Genomic DNA, 13817 nt, shown 5'->3' with positions numbered 1-13817 from the left:
GTGCCTATTGAAGCTGAGAGAAGGATAAAGCACGAGAATAACCAAAATATCAAAGAGTTGTGACCCTGTATCTTTTGGGTGAAAATAAAGCTTAGTTAGAAAACAAAGCTTTAATCCCTTCACGCTGTGTGCTGCTGACTCGCAATATACCACTTAATCCATTACTCCTCTTAATTTAACTTCACCTTGGATTGGAAAAAACAATGAAGATTTTTTTTATTTAATTGTAAAAAAAGGTTGCTGTGAAGGGGTTAAACTTACCAGGCAATCTCCACATCTTTACTCTCCTATAGCCATAAGGTATTTGTGCTCTTATAGCCATATGCTTATGTCTATTCAAACAGATAGCTATCTGATTGAACAAAGCTAGAAGGGACCATGTGGACTAGATCCATCTCCACATAAAGAACCAAAAAATGAAGGTGGTTGGTGTATCTAGCTAACTCTAACAGCTCTCTTAGATGGCCTTGGAACACTTTGCTATCTTTTTGGAAGAACTGGAGGTGACATGGGTAAAGGGAGATCTGAAGATTCTTGCTGGAACTGCTACCACTGTGTCCCATTTCCTGATTAAACACTGGAGGAAAGTGGACAGATGGATAAAACGTGTTGATTTCAAAGCAGCCAGCAGGCTACATGACAAAATGTACAATTTCAAAGAAACTAAACTAAACCATATTAAACTTTTTTTTTAGTTAAGACAGCCTTTTAAATGTTAGATGGAGTAATCTACTGATTGGATACAAATTAGTGCTTGGAAACTGAAAAGCAAGAGAAACTTGGATATACAGACATGTTTGTCAGAGTGGGACTTGCAGTGTTGTCATCTGATCACCTTATTAGATTTGGAACATTTCACCCTAAACTGACTTCCTTCCAAAGCTTGGGGATCAACTATCTCTTTGAGCTTCAAATAAACCTGTGATGGAAAAGGGGGATTTTTTTTTCAAAATAGATAATACTGTGACCTCAATGTTTTAGGCCCACCTAGTATTGAAATTAATGAGTCTACGAAGGTCATGGCTCTAAACAAATATAGCATTTTGTCATAAGTTTAGGAATATTAGTACCAATTCTAATGCAACACAAAAAATTCACACTTTTACAATGTAACTGGTGTTTACACTTGCTATCCTAGTAGTTCAACGTACTAAGCTAACAACAAGTCTTTATTTAATTTTTCAAAGAATTGTAAAAGTCTGTTTTTAGTACTGAGGAAACCAAACGGCATCGTCATAGAGTTCAAGTGAATGAATAATGACTTACTTGTTTAAAAAAAATTGGCTTCAGCTGACTTAGCTTCATTTACTCTAAACACAAAAACTTCAAACTAGAAGAAGAAAAAGACCTTGTGAGTTTGAAATTTTACAACAGAAAAAAGGTCAGTTAGATGGCTCGTTTGGGTGGGTGTAGGGCTGATGCGTGGGAAACCAGGGTTTGCTTCCCAGGGGGGGCAATAAGCTCAATCCAGTGTCTGTCCTTACGCAAAACCCTTCATACTATGTAGCTACAGGAGGTGTCAAGTCTGGGTTTCCCTGTGCCGGTCCCCTGTTAAAATACAGGGTTGTGTCAGGAAGGGAATCCAGTTTTAAAACCTCTGCCAAACTAAGTGTGCGAGTGAGTGAAAGCTGATTCACTGTGACGATCCCTGACGGGATGTACCATGAGGTGAACAACAAAAACGTGAAATACTTTAATAACAGGAAGAATCTTGCTACTATAATAACATCACTTAAGTGCAGCACAGGGGACAGCAGTCTTGTGGTCTGGAGATATATTTAAGGTCAAACACTGGAGATGAATACAATAAAAAATAGTCTCCTTTTAAGTTTCTAAAAAAAATTAATTCATATTTTGTCACTGACCTTTGAAGCATTCACCGAATTTTCTTTTGTTTTTTTTAAACAAGTTTTTAAAGTGGGTTTAGAAACTGAATGGATAGATTATTTTAAAAAGGAACTGCCCCCACAGATCATACCACCGTCTCCACCCCCTGGGTCACATTTGACTTAAATTGAATAAAGCCGATGGATTACATTATGCACTGGAATCTCCTGGTCTCAGTCTGACAGCACGCAGCTCAGGTAAGACTTTCAACCATTTTTCTTACTTCATAACTCTACAATCCAAAAACATTGATAAATCCAGGTTGTCAATGTAAAGAGGACTGGTGTTCATTTTATTTATTTGGTTAAATAAAGGTTAAAAACTCAAATGGGACAGAATTTGCGTATAGAGGAAAATCTACTTTTCTTTAATCAACTTTTTTTGCACGAAAGAGGCAAGGTATTGAAATACGTGGCACAAAGGAGTACAGAGGGCTAAAAATATTATAGTTTAGTTTGTAAAAAATGTTTACCGACTTAATAAAGCTTTTGGAGATGGATATAGGAAATATCTAAGGTTTAAAGAACGTTAAACAAATTTCGACTGTTATAGCTACTGTCCTGTTTCAACCACAGTCGTCCATGCATCTTCGGATTGGTTAGACACCTGGTCCCAGTATCTGAAACAAGGACTTATCAAGTGAAAGGCAACTTTGGATCCTGAGGGACACTGGGGTCCAAAGTTGCCTTTCAGTTGAAAAGTCAATTTGGGGTACTTGTAAATGGTAGCTGTGGTGGGAAAACGGCTCTATGCTCTATATGTTGAGGGAAACAGCTGACTGAGATGCAGTGATGCAGAGTATGAATGTTTAGGGTTCCTCTAAAGTACCTATAAAGTTGTGTTACTAACCCTGTATAGTGTCTTAAATGTCCGTATCCTAACACAATGAGTCCTAACAAGGAGATGTGTAAAATATGAGGGGTTCAAATCTTGAAGAGCAGCTTTGAGAAACATTATTTTTGTTGTTTATGGAAATTATGATCCAGTGGCTTTTCTTTTTTCAAGGACGATAGAAATGGCTTTTTGTTTGTGTGGGATGTTTGAAAGCTCTAAGGTTAGGTAGTTTGTGAAATTAATATCAAAAATGGTAAAGCACTAATGTAGAGAGAAAAAAGATGGTGTTTAAATGTCATTGAGAGAGAACGGAGTGCCTATTTAGAGTTTTTAGAAAGTAGAGAAGAGACACTCAAAGTTTATTCTAGCGAAGTACCAAGGAAGATTTATTGAATTTGGTTCAGGTTGCATGCTGGCACAGTGGTTAGTGCTCTTGCCTCAAAAACCTGGTTCAAATCCAGGCTGCACGGACGGCCTCCGACAACCCCAAGACCCCGAAAAGGGATATAGCGGGTTAAGAAAATTGATGGATAGTTCAAGCTCATTATTCTTTTAACTGACAAAAGCTAAATGACATTTTGCATGTTCAATTTAAAACAGTACACCTAAAACTAAATTCATGGCAATCTATAGAAATATAAAAGTGTTTTTTGACAACACAGTTTAGTCACAAAATGGAAGTTTGAACTCAGACCAAATTAATGGCAATTCCACATGTTTGTGAATGAATGAAGGGTTGTTACTCAGAGCAACTGACAAAAGTACCTCTTGTATACAAACTAATTATATTATTATCTAAATAGTTTCAGTGGCTAAATCCAGGGAAAGATGCTTCACACTCCCTGGAATTCACTCCAAATTGTTGATCATTTGTCATTATGTTTTGTGGTGTAAAGAGGTAACAAGAGTAACTTTAGACCTGTTTTTTTTACTAATTAATCTACTTTGACAGGAATGAATGGACTTTAGAGTTGTTACTAAGTTAAAGGGGAATTGGCTTAGAGTATGGGAAGTATTTGTGACACTTTGATCTTTAATTTGGCATGTGTTGTATTGAATTATGTTTCTTTGGAATTTACTTTGTGTCCTGTGGAGGTTAATGAAATGTTGCATGTGATAGCTTTAATTATAAGGTCAGACCAGTGCTGCCAAAGCTGTTGTCATGACCATGCTTCTTATTTACCAGCTTTCCCTGACCAGAAAATTACCAGCATATGAGAAAGGGATTTCTGAAAAACAAGCTTGACCTTAGATCTTGAGAACATGAGATCTCAACAGATTATTGGACCATGGTGCTGCCTTGCCTTCTTGGAGATTTTACTTCCAGTCACTTGGAGAAAATACATTTTACTATTATTTTAAACAAGTTTTGTGTTTCTCTTTAGAAAGCTGGGGGCCCTGGTGAAGACATCTGATTCATAATGTCTGAACGCTATGACTGCACTGAGTGTCAGGAGTCCCTGTACGGGCAAAAGTATGTACTGAAGGAAGAACAGCCACACTGCATCACGTGCTATGAGGCACTGTACTCCAACAGCTGTGAAGTGTGTAAGAAGCTCATCAGCTGCACCAGCAAGGTGAAACCCAGATTCTTCTTTTTCAACGTTTAGTAAAATTTAATTATTCACCAGTACAATCTTTTAAGAGTATATTAAACCTGGAATTTGTCTATTACTTGTGAATAAATGACCAGCGGGCTCAAAGTTTACAGTTTAGCTTTTCATAAACTGTGAAGAAAATCTAATTTCTTCCTTTGATACTAGTTCTTGGTCAACACATAAAATGGGAACAAAATAACAGTTTAATTATGTTGTGCAACAGCTTCGGAGGGCTTGTACTTTTCGTAATAGTTGAACAGCAATAACCATTGACTGTATAGGAGAACTCGACTCACAACATCTGGTTCCAATCTGTATTGTAGAAAAATGGCTACTGAATTGACTTCATTTGGTTGGAACCAGAAGCTAGGCATATTGTATGGGTGACATCACACTCCCTCAGTCCAGTTCTCTTATACAGTCAATGGCAATAACCCTGCAACATCGAAAGGGCCTTTTGAGATAGGTGAAGTTTAACACTAAACCAGTGTACTGCACAAATATTTGACTGACATTGTCAACATAGCATATACATTATTAAGTGCAGGAAAGTCCATGGCCAAAGATAGGTGGAACTTATTTTACTCAAGGAGTATGGCTGCCCTACACCAGAAATGCAAATTCCTCTTTCATAATAGTCCAAATATCAATCCCACATGCCAAGAAATAAATTCCTAAGGTATACTCATAACCTTTACTTCTGCCAAATGCACAACTATTTCCACTTTGGAAAAGATGACACCAGACAACACACTGATAGGATGGGAACTTGCTGCACTGTACCAGATTTTTCAGTTCTTTTTAGTTTGACCCTTAAAGTTCAGCAGCAAATTTGCTACAGCAAACAACGAAACAGTCTCCTTGGGTCATATTCAGATGTCTTGATTTAAGTCTTTGTGCTTGCAGGATCTTTCGTACAAAAGCCGTCACTGGCACAGTGACTGCTTTCTCTGCAATAAGTGCACCAGATCACTGGTTGACCGACCTTTTGCCACCAAAGGTGATCTGCTGATGTGCACCGACTGCTACTGCCATGAGTACTCTGCCAAGTGCCATGCATGCCTGAAGACCATAATGCCAGGTTTCTTTCTTCCTCTGTAGACTTTCAATTATTTGTATCAGGTTAAGGGTATACCCTTTATTATTTATTTGAAATTCTCTTACAATTGTTTTTTTCTGATCTATACACCAACCAGGCACCAAGAAGATGGAGCACAAAGGCAACAGTTGGCATGAGAACTGCTTTATTTGCAACCATTGTCAGCAAACCATTGGCACCAAAAGCTTTGTCAAGAAGGATAACAATAACTACTGCATGTCCTGCTATGAGAGACTGTTTGCCCTGCAGTGCATTCACTGCAAGAAGGTAAAAAATGTAACAAAAAAGTGTAAAATGCAGCAATATTTCCCGTTCAACGGTTATTTTCCAGAGTAAAAAGAATTCCTGCAAATGTGTTCATGATATTAATTTATCAAGCTTATATAGGGATGAAATTACTAAATTGAAGCTAATGATGCAGTTCTAAAAGGAAGTGAATGAGGAGGACGAATCCTAAACAATCTTAAACCGTTTGAGCAGAAAACAGATGGCCAAGCAGCCAGTAGTCAGAGACATCTCCTGGTGTTAGGAGCAACAAATCCCCCTGACAGACGTACTGGCGTTCCCAGTGGTCTTTTAGTCATGATTATGCATATTTGCTGCAGCTTTATTAGAAATACGCCTCTGGGTCATGGGTGGGATTGTTGTCGTGGAAGTAATCCTATGTGAAAATCCCATCATTCCTTTGTTTACACTCTCCCACTAGTTTACAGACCATCACAACCTCAAGCAATAGCATAGCAAAGAAACGGTAAGCAATATTGGGGCTATCCAGCCATACAGTTTTGAGCCAGATGCCATCTGCTTGTGATCCATCATAATTTGAATAAAGAAATACTTAATACTCTTGAATTCCTCTATATACGTCCTCAATCTTGAGAAAAATTCTACTAGAACAAGTAAAAAACACCAAAGCACCATGTTCATTGGAGTATTGATTAAGTTTTGCACTTCTCTAATAATTAAAAATATACATTGAAAATCATTTAACGTCATAAAACAAATGTCATGGAAGAAAGGACGACTTAATTGGTGCAATAATAATGATTTGAGCATCCTTTAATTATTGATAATGCTCACTTCGAAGGTTAACAAGGTAACAACTACAGAACCCGCATCAAACTTGCACTGAAGGAAAGAAAAGTGGTATGGGCTCCGGCTATGCAACCGTAACTTCTTTTTAGGTGTGCACTATCACTGTAGATGATCACTTTTTAATTCACACCTGCAGCCAATTAGAATCAAGTATTCACCCGGACCATGGCACAGGTAAGGGATAATGGAAACAAAGTGTGAATTATCAAAAACACACTTTGCGGAAGCAACCATGGTTCAGACTTCCACGTCGTGGGTGTGCATAATCATTGTGGATAATCATTTTTTAATCCACATCCATCGAGTATTTACCTCGACCATGGTGCAAAAAGCAAAACAGATAATGAAACATTAAATTTTATAGATTAAGACAAAATTCCAAAAACCAAAACTTAAAAAACAAAAACGAAAAAACATTTTGGAAAACAAAAGCAATTTCCAGAAAACAAAATGAAATGTTAAAAAATGAACCACAATAAAAAACTGGAAACAATAGGTATTGTGGGACATCGCTGATTAAATGATGATATTAAAACATCATCATCCAATCAGTGATGTCTCATATTACCTAACTTTTCTATTTTCTGTAAAAAAACATATCAGGAAGCAAAAGTAATTTACAGAAATCAAAATGAAATGTTAAAATATACAACAACACAGACTATGGAGTTTCTCCTTTTTTACATTCTTGGATGCTGGTGTGCCATGGGATTTTTGTTAAAGAAAAAGTGTACCTTGGCTCAAAATAGGTCGAACAACATTGTTCTAATTTCACTGTTCCTAATTTACTTCAAAATTTGTGTAAACTGTAGACCTATTATTGTTGAAATGATTACATTTAAGGTAATCTACATTTTACAAGTTAAGGATGGTCAGGGCTCCATGGACACACTCAATCTTGTCTAAGGTTAGAAGCTAAGCATACTCAAGACCAGATTGTCTTTGGATGGGAGACCACCTTGGACTACCAGGTGCCTTGAGTTATTGCAACCACACAGGGACACTTTCCAATGATTCTATGTGCTGGTTTCAGGTCCAGGTAAATGTAGGGGGTTGGGTCAAACTGATTGTTTGGGTGACTTGCTGTAGTGACCCCTGAAGGAAGAAGATATAAGAAAAACAAACCTTAAAATAAGGGAAAAACTACTCATTCTGACACTTGAAATCCTTTTTGTTATCCTTTAGCCCATCACCACTGGAGGGATCAGCTACCACGACAAGCCCTGGCACAAAGAGTGCTTCGTTTGTACTGGTTGCAAGCTACAGCTGGCTGGACAGCGCTTCACTTCTCGGGATGACTTCGCCTACTGCCTTGAATGCTTTTGCAGCCTATTTGCAAAGAAATGCATCTCATGCAACAAACCAATCAGTGGTAAAACAAAAAAGGCTTTGTTTGATTTACAGAATTTGCATGATGCTGCTAGACGAGTACACCCATGCATGTGTGCTTTTTATTTCTTAATGGTCTAAAGAAAAACTAATATTTTTGTCATTTTAGAGCATATTTTCAAAGTTTAGAGCTCCAGTGTCATTTTGTTTTTAAAAGATTATGGACATTTTTGCTCTGTTAAGTTACATTATAAGTAATATGAACGGACATTGTTTTGACATTGCTAAAATGTGAAACAGTAAACATAAACTAAAAGTTTGTGAATGCTCTGCCACTTAAGTTTATAGATGGCTTTTACAAGCACAACACAATTCTTTTTTTTACATTACTGTTTAGATAAAAAATGTTTTTTAACCATAATCACTTAATATAGCAAACGAGCTAAAAAACCGAAGAGTAGCTTTTTTTGTTGGCATCATTGACTGTATATGAGAACTGCACTGAGTGATCCCTCCCCCCTTGTGTTCCACATAGGAAGTATTCGCTGGTTCCAGGAAGCCAAACATTTATATTTGTCCCAATAATCTGTCTGAGGCATAATAAAATCGAATCGACTAATACCATTAAAAACTGATTTCAAACTAAGATTAATGTCATGTGCGGGGGAGGCTCGAGAGCCGGTAGGACCCAGACGCAGAGACGGAAGGCCAACGGGTTCAGGACTAGAGGGTTTAATGTCCAACAAACAAAAGGCGCTGCAGAGCAGGATGACAAAAACAAAACAAAAACTCACTGTAGCGTGGCGAGGGACATGAAACGAGGACGCTAGACAGGAATGACGTAAAACACACGACCAGAAGTTAATGGACCAGCACAGGAGGAAGGCAGAGACAAGACTTATATACAGACAGGGCAGACAAGACACAGGTGAACACGATCAGGGCAGATGGGGACCAAAGGAAGTAAAGCTCAAGAAACAAGACAAGACAGGAAACCTTTCAAAATAAAACAGGAAACAGAACCAAACAAGACAGAACAAGAACTAAAACGTAAAACAAGACACAACAAACTCAAACCATGACAATTAATCTATAATCGAATTGAAATTGGAAAATACCATTTGGAAAGGTTCATTTTACTTTAACATAAAAACGACCAAGTGTCATAATTAAATTCCTGTTTCCTTGTCTGTTTGAACACATATTTGATTTACACTTGATTATCTTGCAAGAAATACAAGGACTCTGGAAAACTTCACATGCACTGGTCAGCACCGAGGTATTTGTCTCTGAGTCACACTGGTTAAAGCTTTGGCTAAAGATTTCCTGGATCGATCTTAGGTCAGTGAATCAGATAAAATCGGATTGTTTAAAATGAACCAAAATCAAAAGGGAATCGAATCAGCAATCACAAATATCGACTTGAATCGCGTTAAAATGACTCGTTACACCCCTACAAAATGTTCAAGTTATAAACTGACCCATCAGATGCCTCATTAAAAGCAAAGGGTACCCATTGGCCCCCACCTCGAATATTTGATTGACAGTATCTCCAAAGCCTGTTTTCAGTGGAACGGGTGTAGACTTCGAACAAGCTTACTCCTGATTGATTACAGTAGTAATGTTCAATCAATTTGCTTCCCTACCCCTTCGGCTTCTCCCTACCCTGGCTCCAACAAGCGATGTCCGTATCATGTTAAAATGGCGACTGAATGGACTTCATTTAGCTTGAGCCTGAAGTGAGGCATTTTCTATGGAGGATGTCACACTCACTAAGTCCAGTTGTCTTCTACAATCAATGGTTGCTACTCACATCGAGATAACCTGTTTTTCTTGGTTAGACAAGAAAAATTGGCATCTGTTCTCTTCAGAAAACAAGTAAACACTAGTTTAGAAATAGCATTTTAAAAACAGTATTCATCAAAGCAGTTTTGAATTCCTCTTTGACTTTTCAAATTAGCCCAAAATAGTTTAACTTTCGAGGCGTTTGCTTACCTTGTGTTAAAAAACTGAGCATCTTTGATTGGAAATGCTTAGTATGCCAATTTAATGAGGTGTTTAAGGCAAAAAACAAAACAAAAAAAACGAGTTTAATGTTTGTTTTCTTCAAATAAAAATCAATTTTTTAAATAATTTTGAATTTTTCTTTCTAAAAGATGTTTTTAGTTTCAAACATCAATTAAACGTTTGTCTTCCTAATCTTATTTTTATTGTTGATATGAGCTTTAAAAATACATTGAATATTTAGAAAATATTGACTGAAAGGACATTTCATTTAAAATTTAAAAAGAAGCTCTCTTTCAGGACTTTTTTTTAAAAATCATAACATGTAAAATTGTGACAACTCGGATTGAAGCCATAATCCAGCTAAAGTCCGTCAAAAATAATATTTAATGTGGATTTAGCTTTTCAGAGATCATGTGCTTTCCTCTGCGTCTCCAATCACCATCAATTACAGGTTTTGATTGCATTAATGTGATCATAAGACTTCTGTCTTCTGTTTTTATTTTAGGTCTGGGGGGCAGCAAGTACATCTCATTTGAGGAGCGCCAATGGCACAACAACTGCTTCAACTGCAAAAAGTGTGGAGCGTCTTTGGTTGGACGAGGGTTTCTGACATCCAAAGAAGACATCTACTGCCCCGACTGTGGCAAAGACCTCTGAGTTTTTGGCAAAGAGAAGAAACTGCATGTGCTACATAATTGATCCCACTCCATGACCTGCATGCCATAATATCCTATTCAATATTGACTGATATAAATAAATAGTTGGCTTAACACAAATATATTTTCTGGGAGCCAAGCTTGATGTTTTGATGCAAGGTACAAGATTTCTATTAATCAGTAGTTTGATCTAATGCAGTTTGAATCTATCTGATAAAACCCAGCTAATGTTTGTAATTATTAGCTCTTTATTAATATCTAATGAAAGACTTAGAAGGAAAATCTTACCTAGTACTGGTTTTTTAATGTCTCTAACACCACCAAGGCAGTCCATTGTACTTTACAGGGGGAAAAAGTGTGTACAGACTCGGCTCTAAAGGACCTATATCATGCTTTTCTTAAAGGGCCTATACCATGCTGTTCTTAAGCCTTTTATAGTAATCTATATTCATGTAAGATAGTACCTTTAGCACACAAAAGAGGACATTTTTATTGAATATTAGTATTATTATTATATTAATATTATCCAATTCTTTTCCAACCTGGAAGAAAGACGACTTGATCTCTGAGGCACCGGCCTTCGCTCCTTGTAGTTTCATGACGTCAACTTACAGTCGGCCTCGGCAGCATGTCTACATTCCACCTATGAAAACAAACATCCAAACTTTTGCAAAGATGGATGTGCATGTTTGTGCATATAAAATAAACATGTTTAGTTGATAACTACTAGCTCTGCCGAGAAAGTAAGTGCGTGCGTGTTAGCCTGGGGGCAGTGCTGGCAGTGCCGATTCTTCCTGGTAGGGGCTGTTTCTCGCTTATCTACTTCACAATGTAAGAACCCGTTCGTTTTCGTGGATTGGGAGGGGCTGGTGTTCAGGTTTTTAGAGTTACTCCGAAATGTGTGAATGGATCATAATACCACTTTTGGGTTGTTTTTTGTGAGGAATGAACATCGTAATTCACTTAAAAGCTCAAAAAGCTACATCTTCATGATATAGGCCCTATAAATGCACACTAGATAATGGTTCGAAAATTGGCTACTCTCCAACAAGAACGATTACTTTAAAGACATTTTTTCCTTTATGACATTTTGGAACCTTGTGTGATCCTTTCCTCAATGCTTGTAATAAACAGTATACATGTAACATTGCGGGACCACATTAAACTTAATAAATGTATGCAATTTAAAATTGAACATTTATGGAGATAAAGTCAAATTTGACATACATGGATGTATGCATGCATCATCTGTCTGTTCTATCTATTGGCCTTCAACTCTATATTCACCACTCATACAACAGTTTTTTTATAATTACATCTTAACTTTCCTTGCTTTGCCAAAGTTATTTGGCACAAAATATTTGTTTTGGGGACTGTATTTGTTGTTTTTTGGGGTTTTTTCGAAAATAAAAGATTTAGGAAAAAGTTTCTGGTCCATTTTTATAAATATTAGGCAGCAACCTTGAAAAAAAAGTTGCATTCATCAAAAAAAGGTTTCTGCGCTTGGAGGAGGTGGTTATGGAGGCGTATCAAACTTCCCATATTTCGCAAAATTACAACGGAAAGACTTTTTTAGAATTAAATGAGTAACATGACCAATAACTCTGCACATGCAGCCAGTTTGCATCAATTTTCTTAATCCGCTGGGGCTGCTGGGTTGCCAGAGAATGTTGGGTGAAGGAGGGATACACCCTGGACAGGTCGCCAGCCCATCACAGTGCCCATGGTGCTGTGCGGTCCATGGGTGCCTGGCCGGATGGCAGACAGACAGCTGGTGCAGGATCAGTTGGCATGCTCAAACTGCAAGCCAGTCGCCCAACGACGGCATAGCTGGAGTGATAGCACTCACTGCACCATATCCCGGCATAGCAGCTCGCTATGTCAGGCGGTAAAGCTAATTTTCTTGCTATGCCGGCATCTGGGCAGCTGGCTGGCAATGATGGGGAGGCATCCAGCTCGGGCCTCAGAAATTTTATAATATGTTTTGTAAGTATTGTTCAAATCCATGTTATTGAATGACTTTTTGTGTGAGTTTGTTTAGGATTATTCACATAATTATCATTTAATGGAAACAGTGTAATTGTGAAATTGTGTTTTTTCGACATTTCTAGAATTTCGATAGTTTTGCGCATATGTGTAATGGAAACACAGCAACAGTGTCCATGGCTTTAAAAATAAAGTTTTTTATTTTTTTATTGTCAGTTTAAGACCCCTTGAATTTAGAGAATTAGAATAAAGTTTAGAATTCAAACACATCATCAAAGAACAACAAACAACAATAAGTGAATGTTAACTTTCACTAAAGATTTAGCTTAGTGAAAATAAGAACTGACAGAACGATCCCTCTGATAACATGTATTCTCATCCCGACAGCTGCAGAAACTCACTTTTCTTTGTGGAAAGATCTTTTCAGGCGAACGGTATAGCGAACCGGTCTGCTTTGCTGATGAGTTTGATTGACAGCTTCACTAGCCAATGGTGACATTAGTTGACCTGCTCCGTCAGAAGAGTCTCAATATTCACCGTAGAAAAATCTCTCACGCACGTGGGGAGATTCACAAACGAGAACGGGATTTTGAATGCACATTCTGCAATTCGTATGATCTGTGAGTTCACATCACATGTGTAACTAAAAATCATGTTTGTGAAGCACCTACTGTGCATTTCTGATACATTTATTGTGAATTTCTAAAATGTTTTTGTGAAACACAATGTGCACATTTGTGAGAAACACTTTTTGTGCATTTGTAAAACATTCAGTCTGCATGTGTGAAACACAATGTGTGTGTCTGTGAAACACAGAGTGTGCATTTGTGAAACACAACGTGTGCATTTCCAAATTTATTTAGCACGTTTGCATAAAATGACATTTGTAAATTGAAGTGTGTGCATTTGTGACTCGGAGTGTGTGCAATTCTGAATTTTTATTTAAACTTTTTTTATTTTATTTATAGAACACAATACAAAACAAGTGTGCAATTCTGAATTATGAGACTGTTCTGACCTCATAGGGGTGCGCTGTCCAATATTTCACCCAGGGCCCTTCAACTAGCAAGGACTGCCTCTGTCTGTTCCTGCACTGATCCCTTATCCATCTGCAACCAAATACTACTTTTCTCGTGTTACTACTTTTAGCGCTCAAGTGACTGACATGTAACTGAGAGAATCCTGTCGATTTTCAAAACTAAGATTTTTCAGAATAAAAGATCGTCCAAACGTAGTCATTTTGCTAGTTGAACTTTACAGCTCAAGTGATCGAAGCTGAGAGAGAATCCGGTTATTTTTCAAAATAAAAGATTGTCAAGAGTCAAA

General features: G+C 37.5%; 1 protein-coding gene across 1 annotated transcript; it reads left to right on the top strand.

Moving 5' to 3' along the window:
• The first annotated feature begins 1635 nt into the window (after positions 1-1635).
• Positions 1636-11930, top strand: LOC101174895 (four and a half LIM domains protein 2-like). Its single transcript, XM_004066514.4, has 6 exons — positions 1636-2084; positions 4107-4298; positions 5226-5400; positions 5516-5685; positions 7699-7885; positions 10355-11930. The coding sequence occupies exons 2-6, from the start codon at positions 4143-4145 to the stop codon at positions 10504-10506; spliced, it is 840 nt and encodes a 279-aa protein (XP_004066562.1). The 5' UTR covers positions 1636-2084; positions 4107-4142; the 3' UTR covers positions 10507-11930.
• Positions 11931-13817: the final 1887 nt, after the last annotated feature.

This window comes from Oryzias latipes, chromosome 2 (assembly GCF_053564925.1).
Source record: "Oryzias latipes strain Hd-rR chromosome 2, Olatipes_Hd-rR_3.1".
In the NCBI taxonomy this organism is placed as follows: domain Eukaryota; kingdom Metazoa; phylum Chordata; class Actinopteri; order Beloniformes; family Adrianichthyidae; genus Oryzias; species Oryzias latipes.
The sequence above is the reverse complement of the archived record's forward strand: the minus strand, read 5'-3'. Positions and strand labels throughout refer to the sequence as shown.

What these genes read in the sequence shown, in the direction of transcription:
- LOC101174895 (XM_004066514.4), top strand. Translation starts at nt 4,143, where the DNA reads ATGTCTGAACGCTATGACTGCACTGAGTGTCAGGAGTCCCTGTACGGG. An exon ending in CCTGAAGACCATAATGCCAG is followed by an intron (nt 5,401 to 5,515) that starts GTTTCTTTCTTC and finishes TACACCAACCAG; the next exon opens with GCACCAAGAAGATGGAGCAC. An exon ending in ATGCAACAAACCAATCAGTG is followed by an intron (nt 7,886 to 10,354) that starts GTAAAACAAAAA and finishes TTTTTATTTTAG; the next exon opens with GTCTGGGGGGCAGCAAGTAC.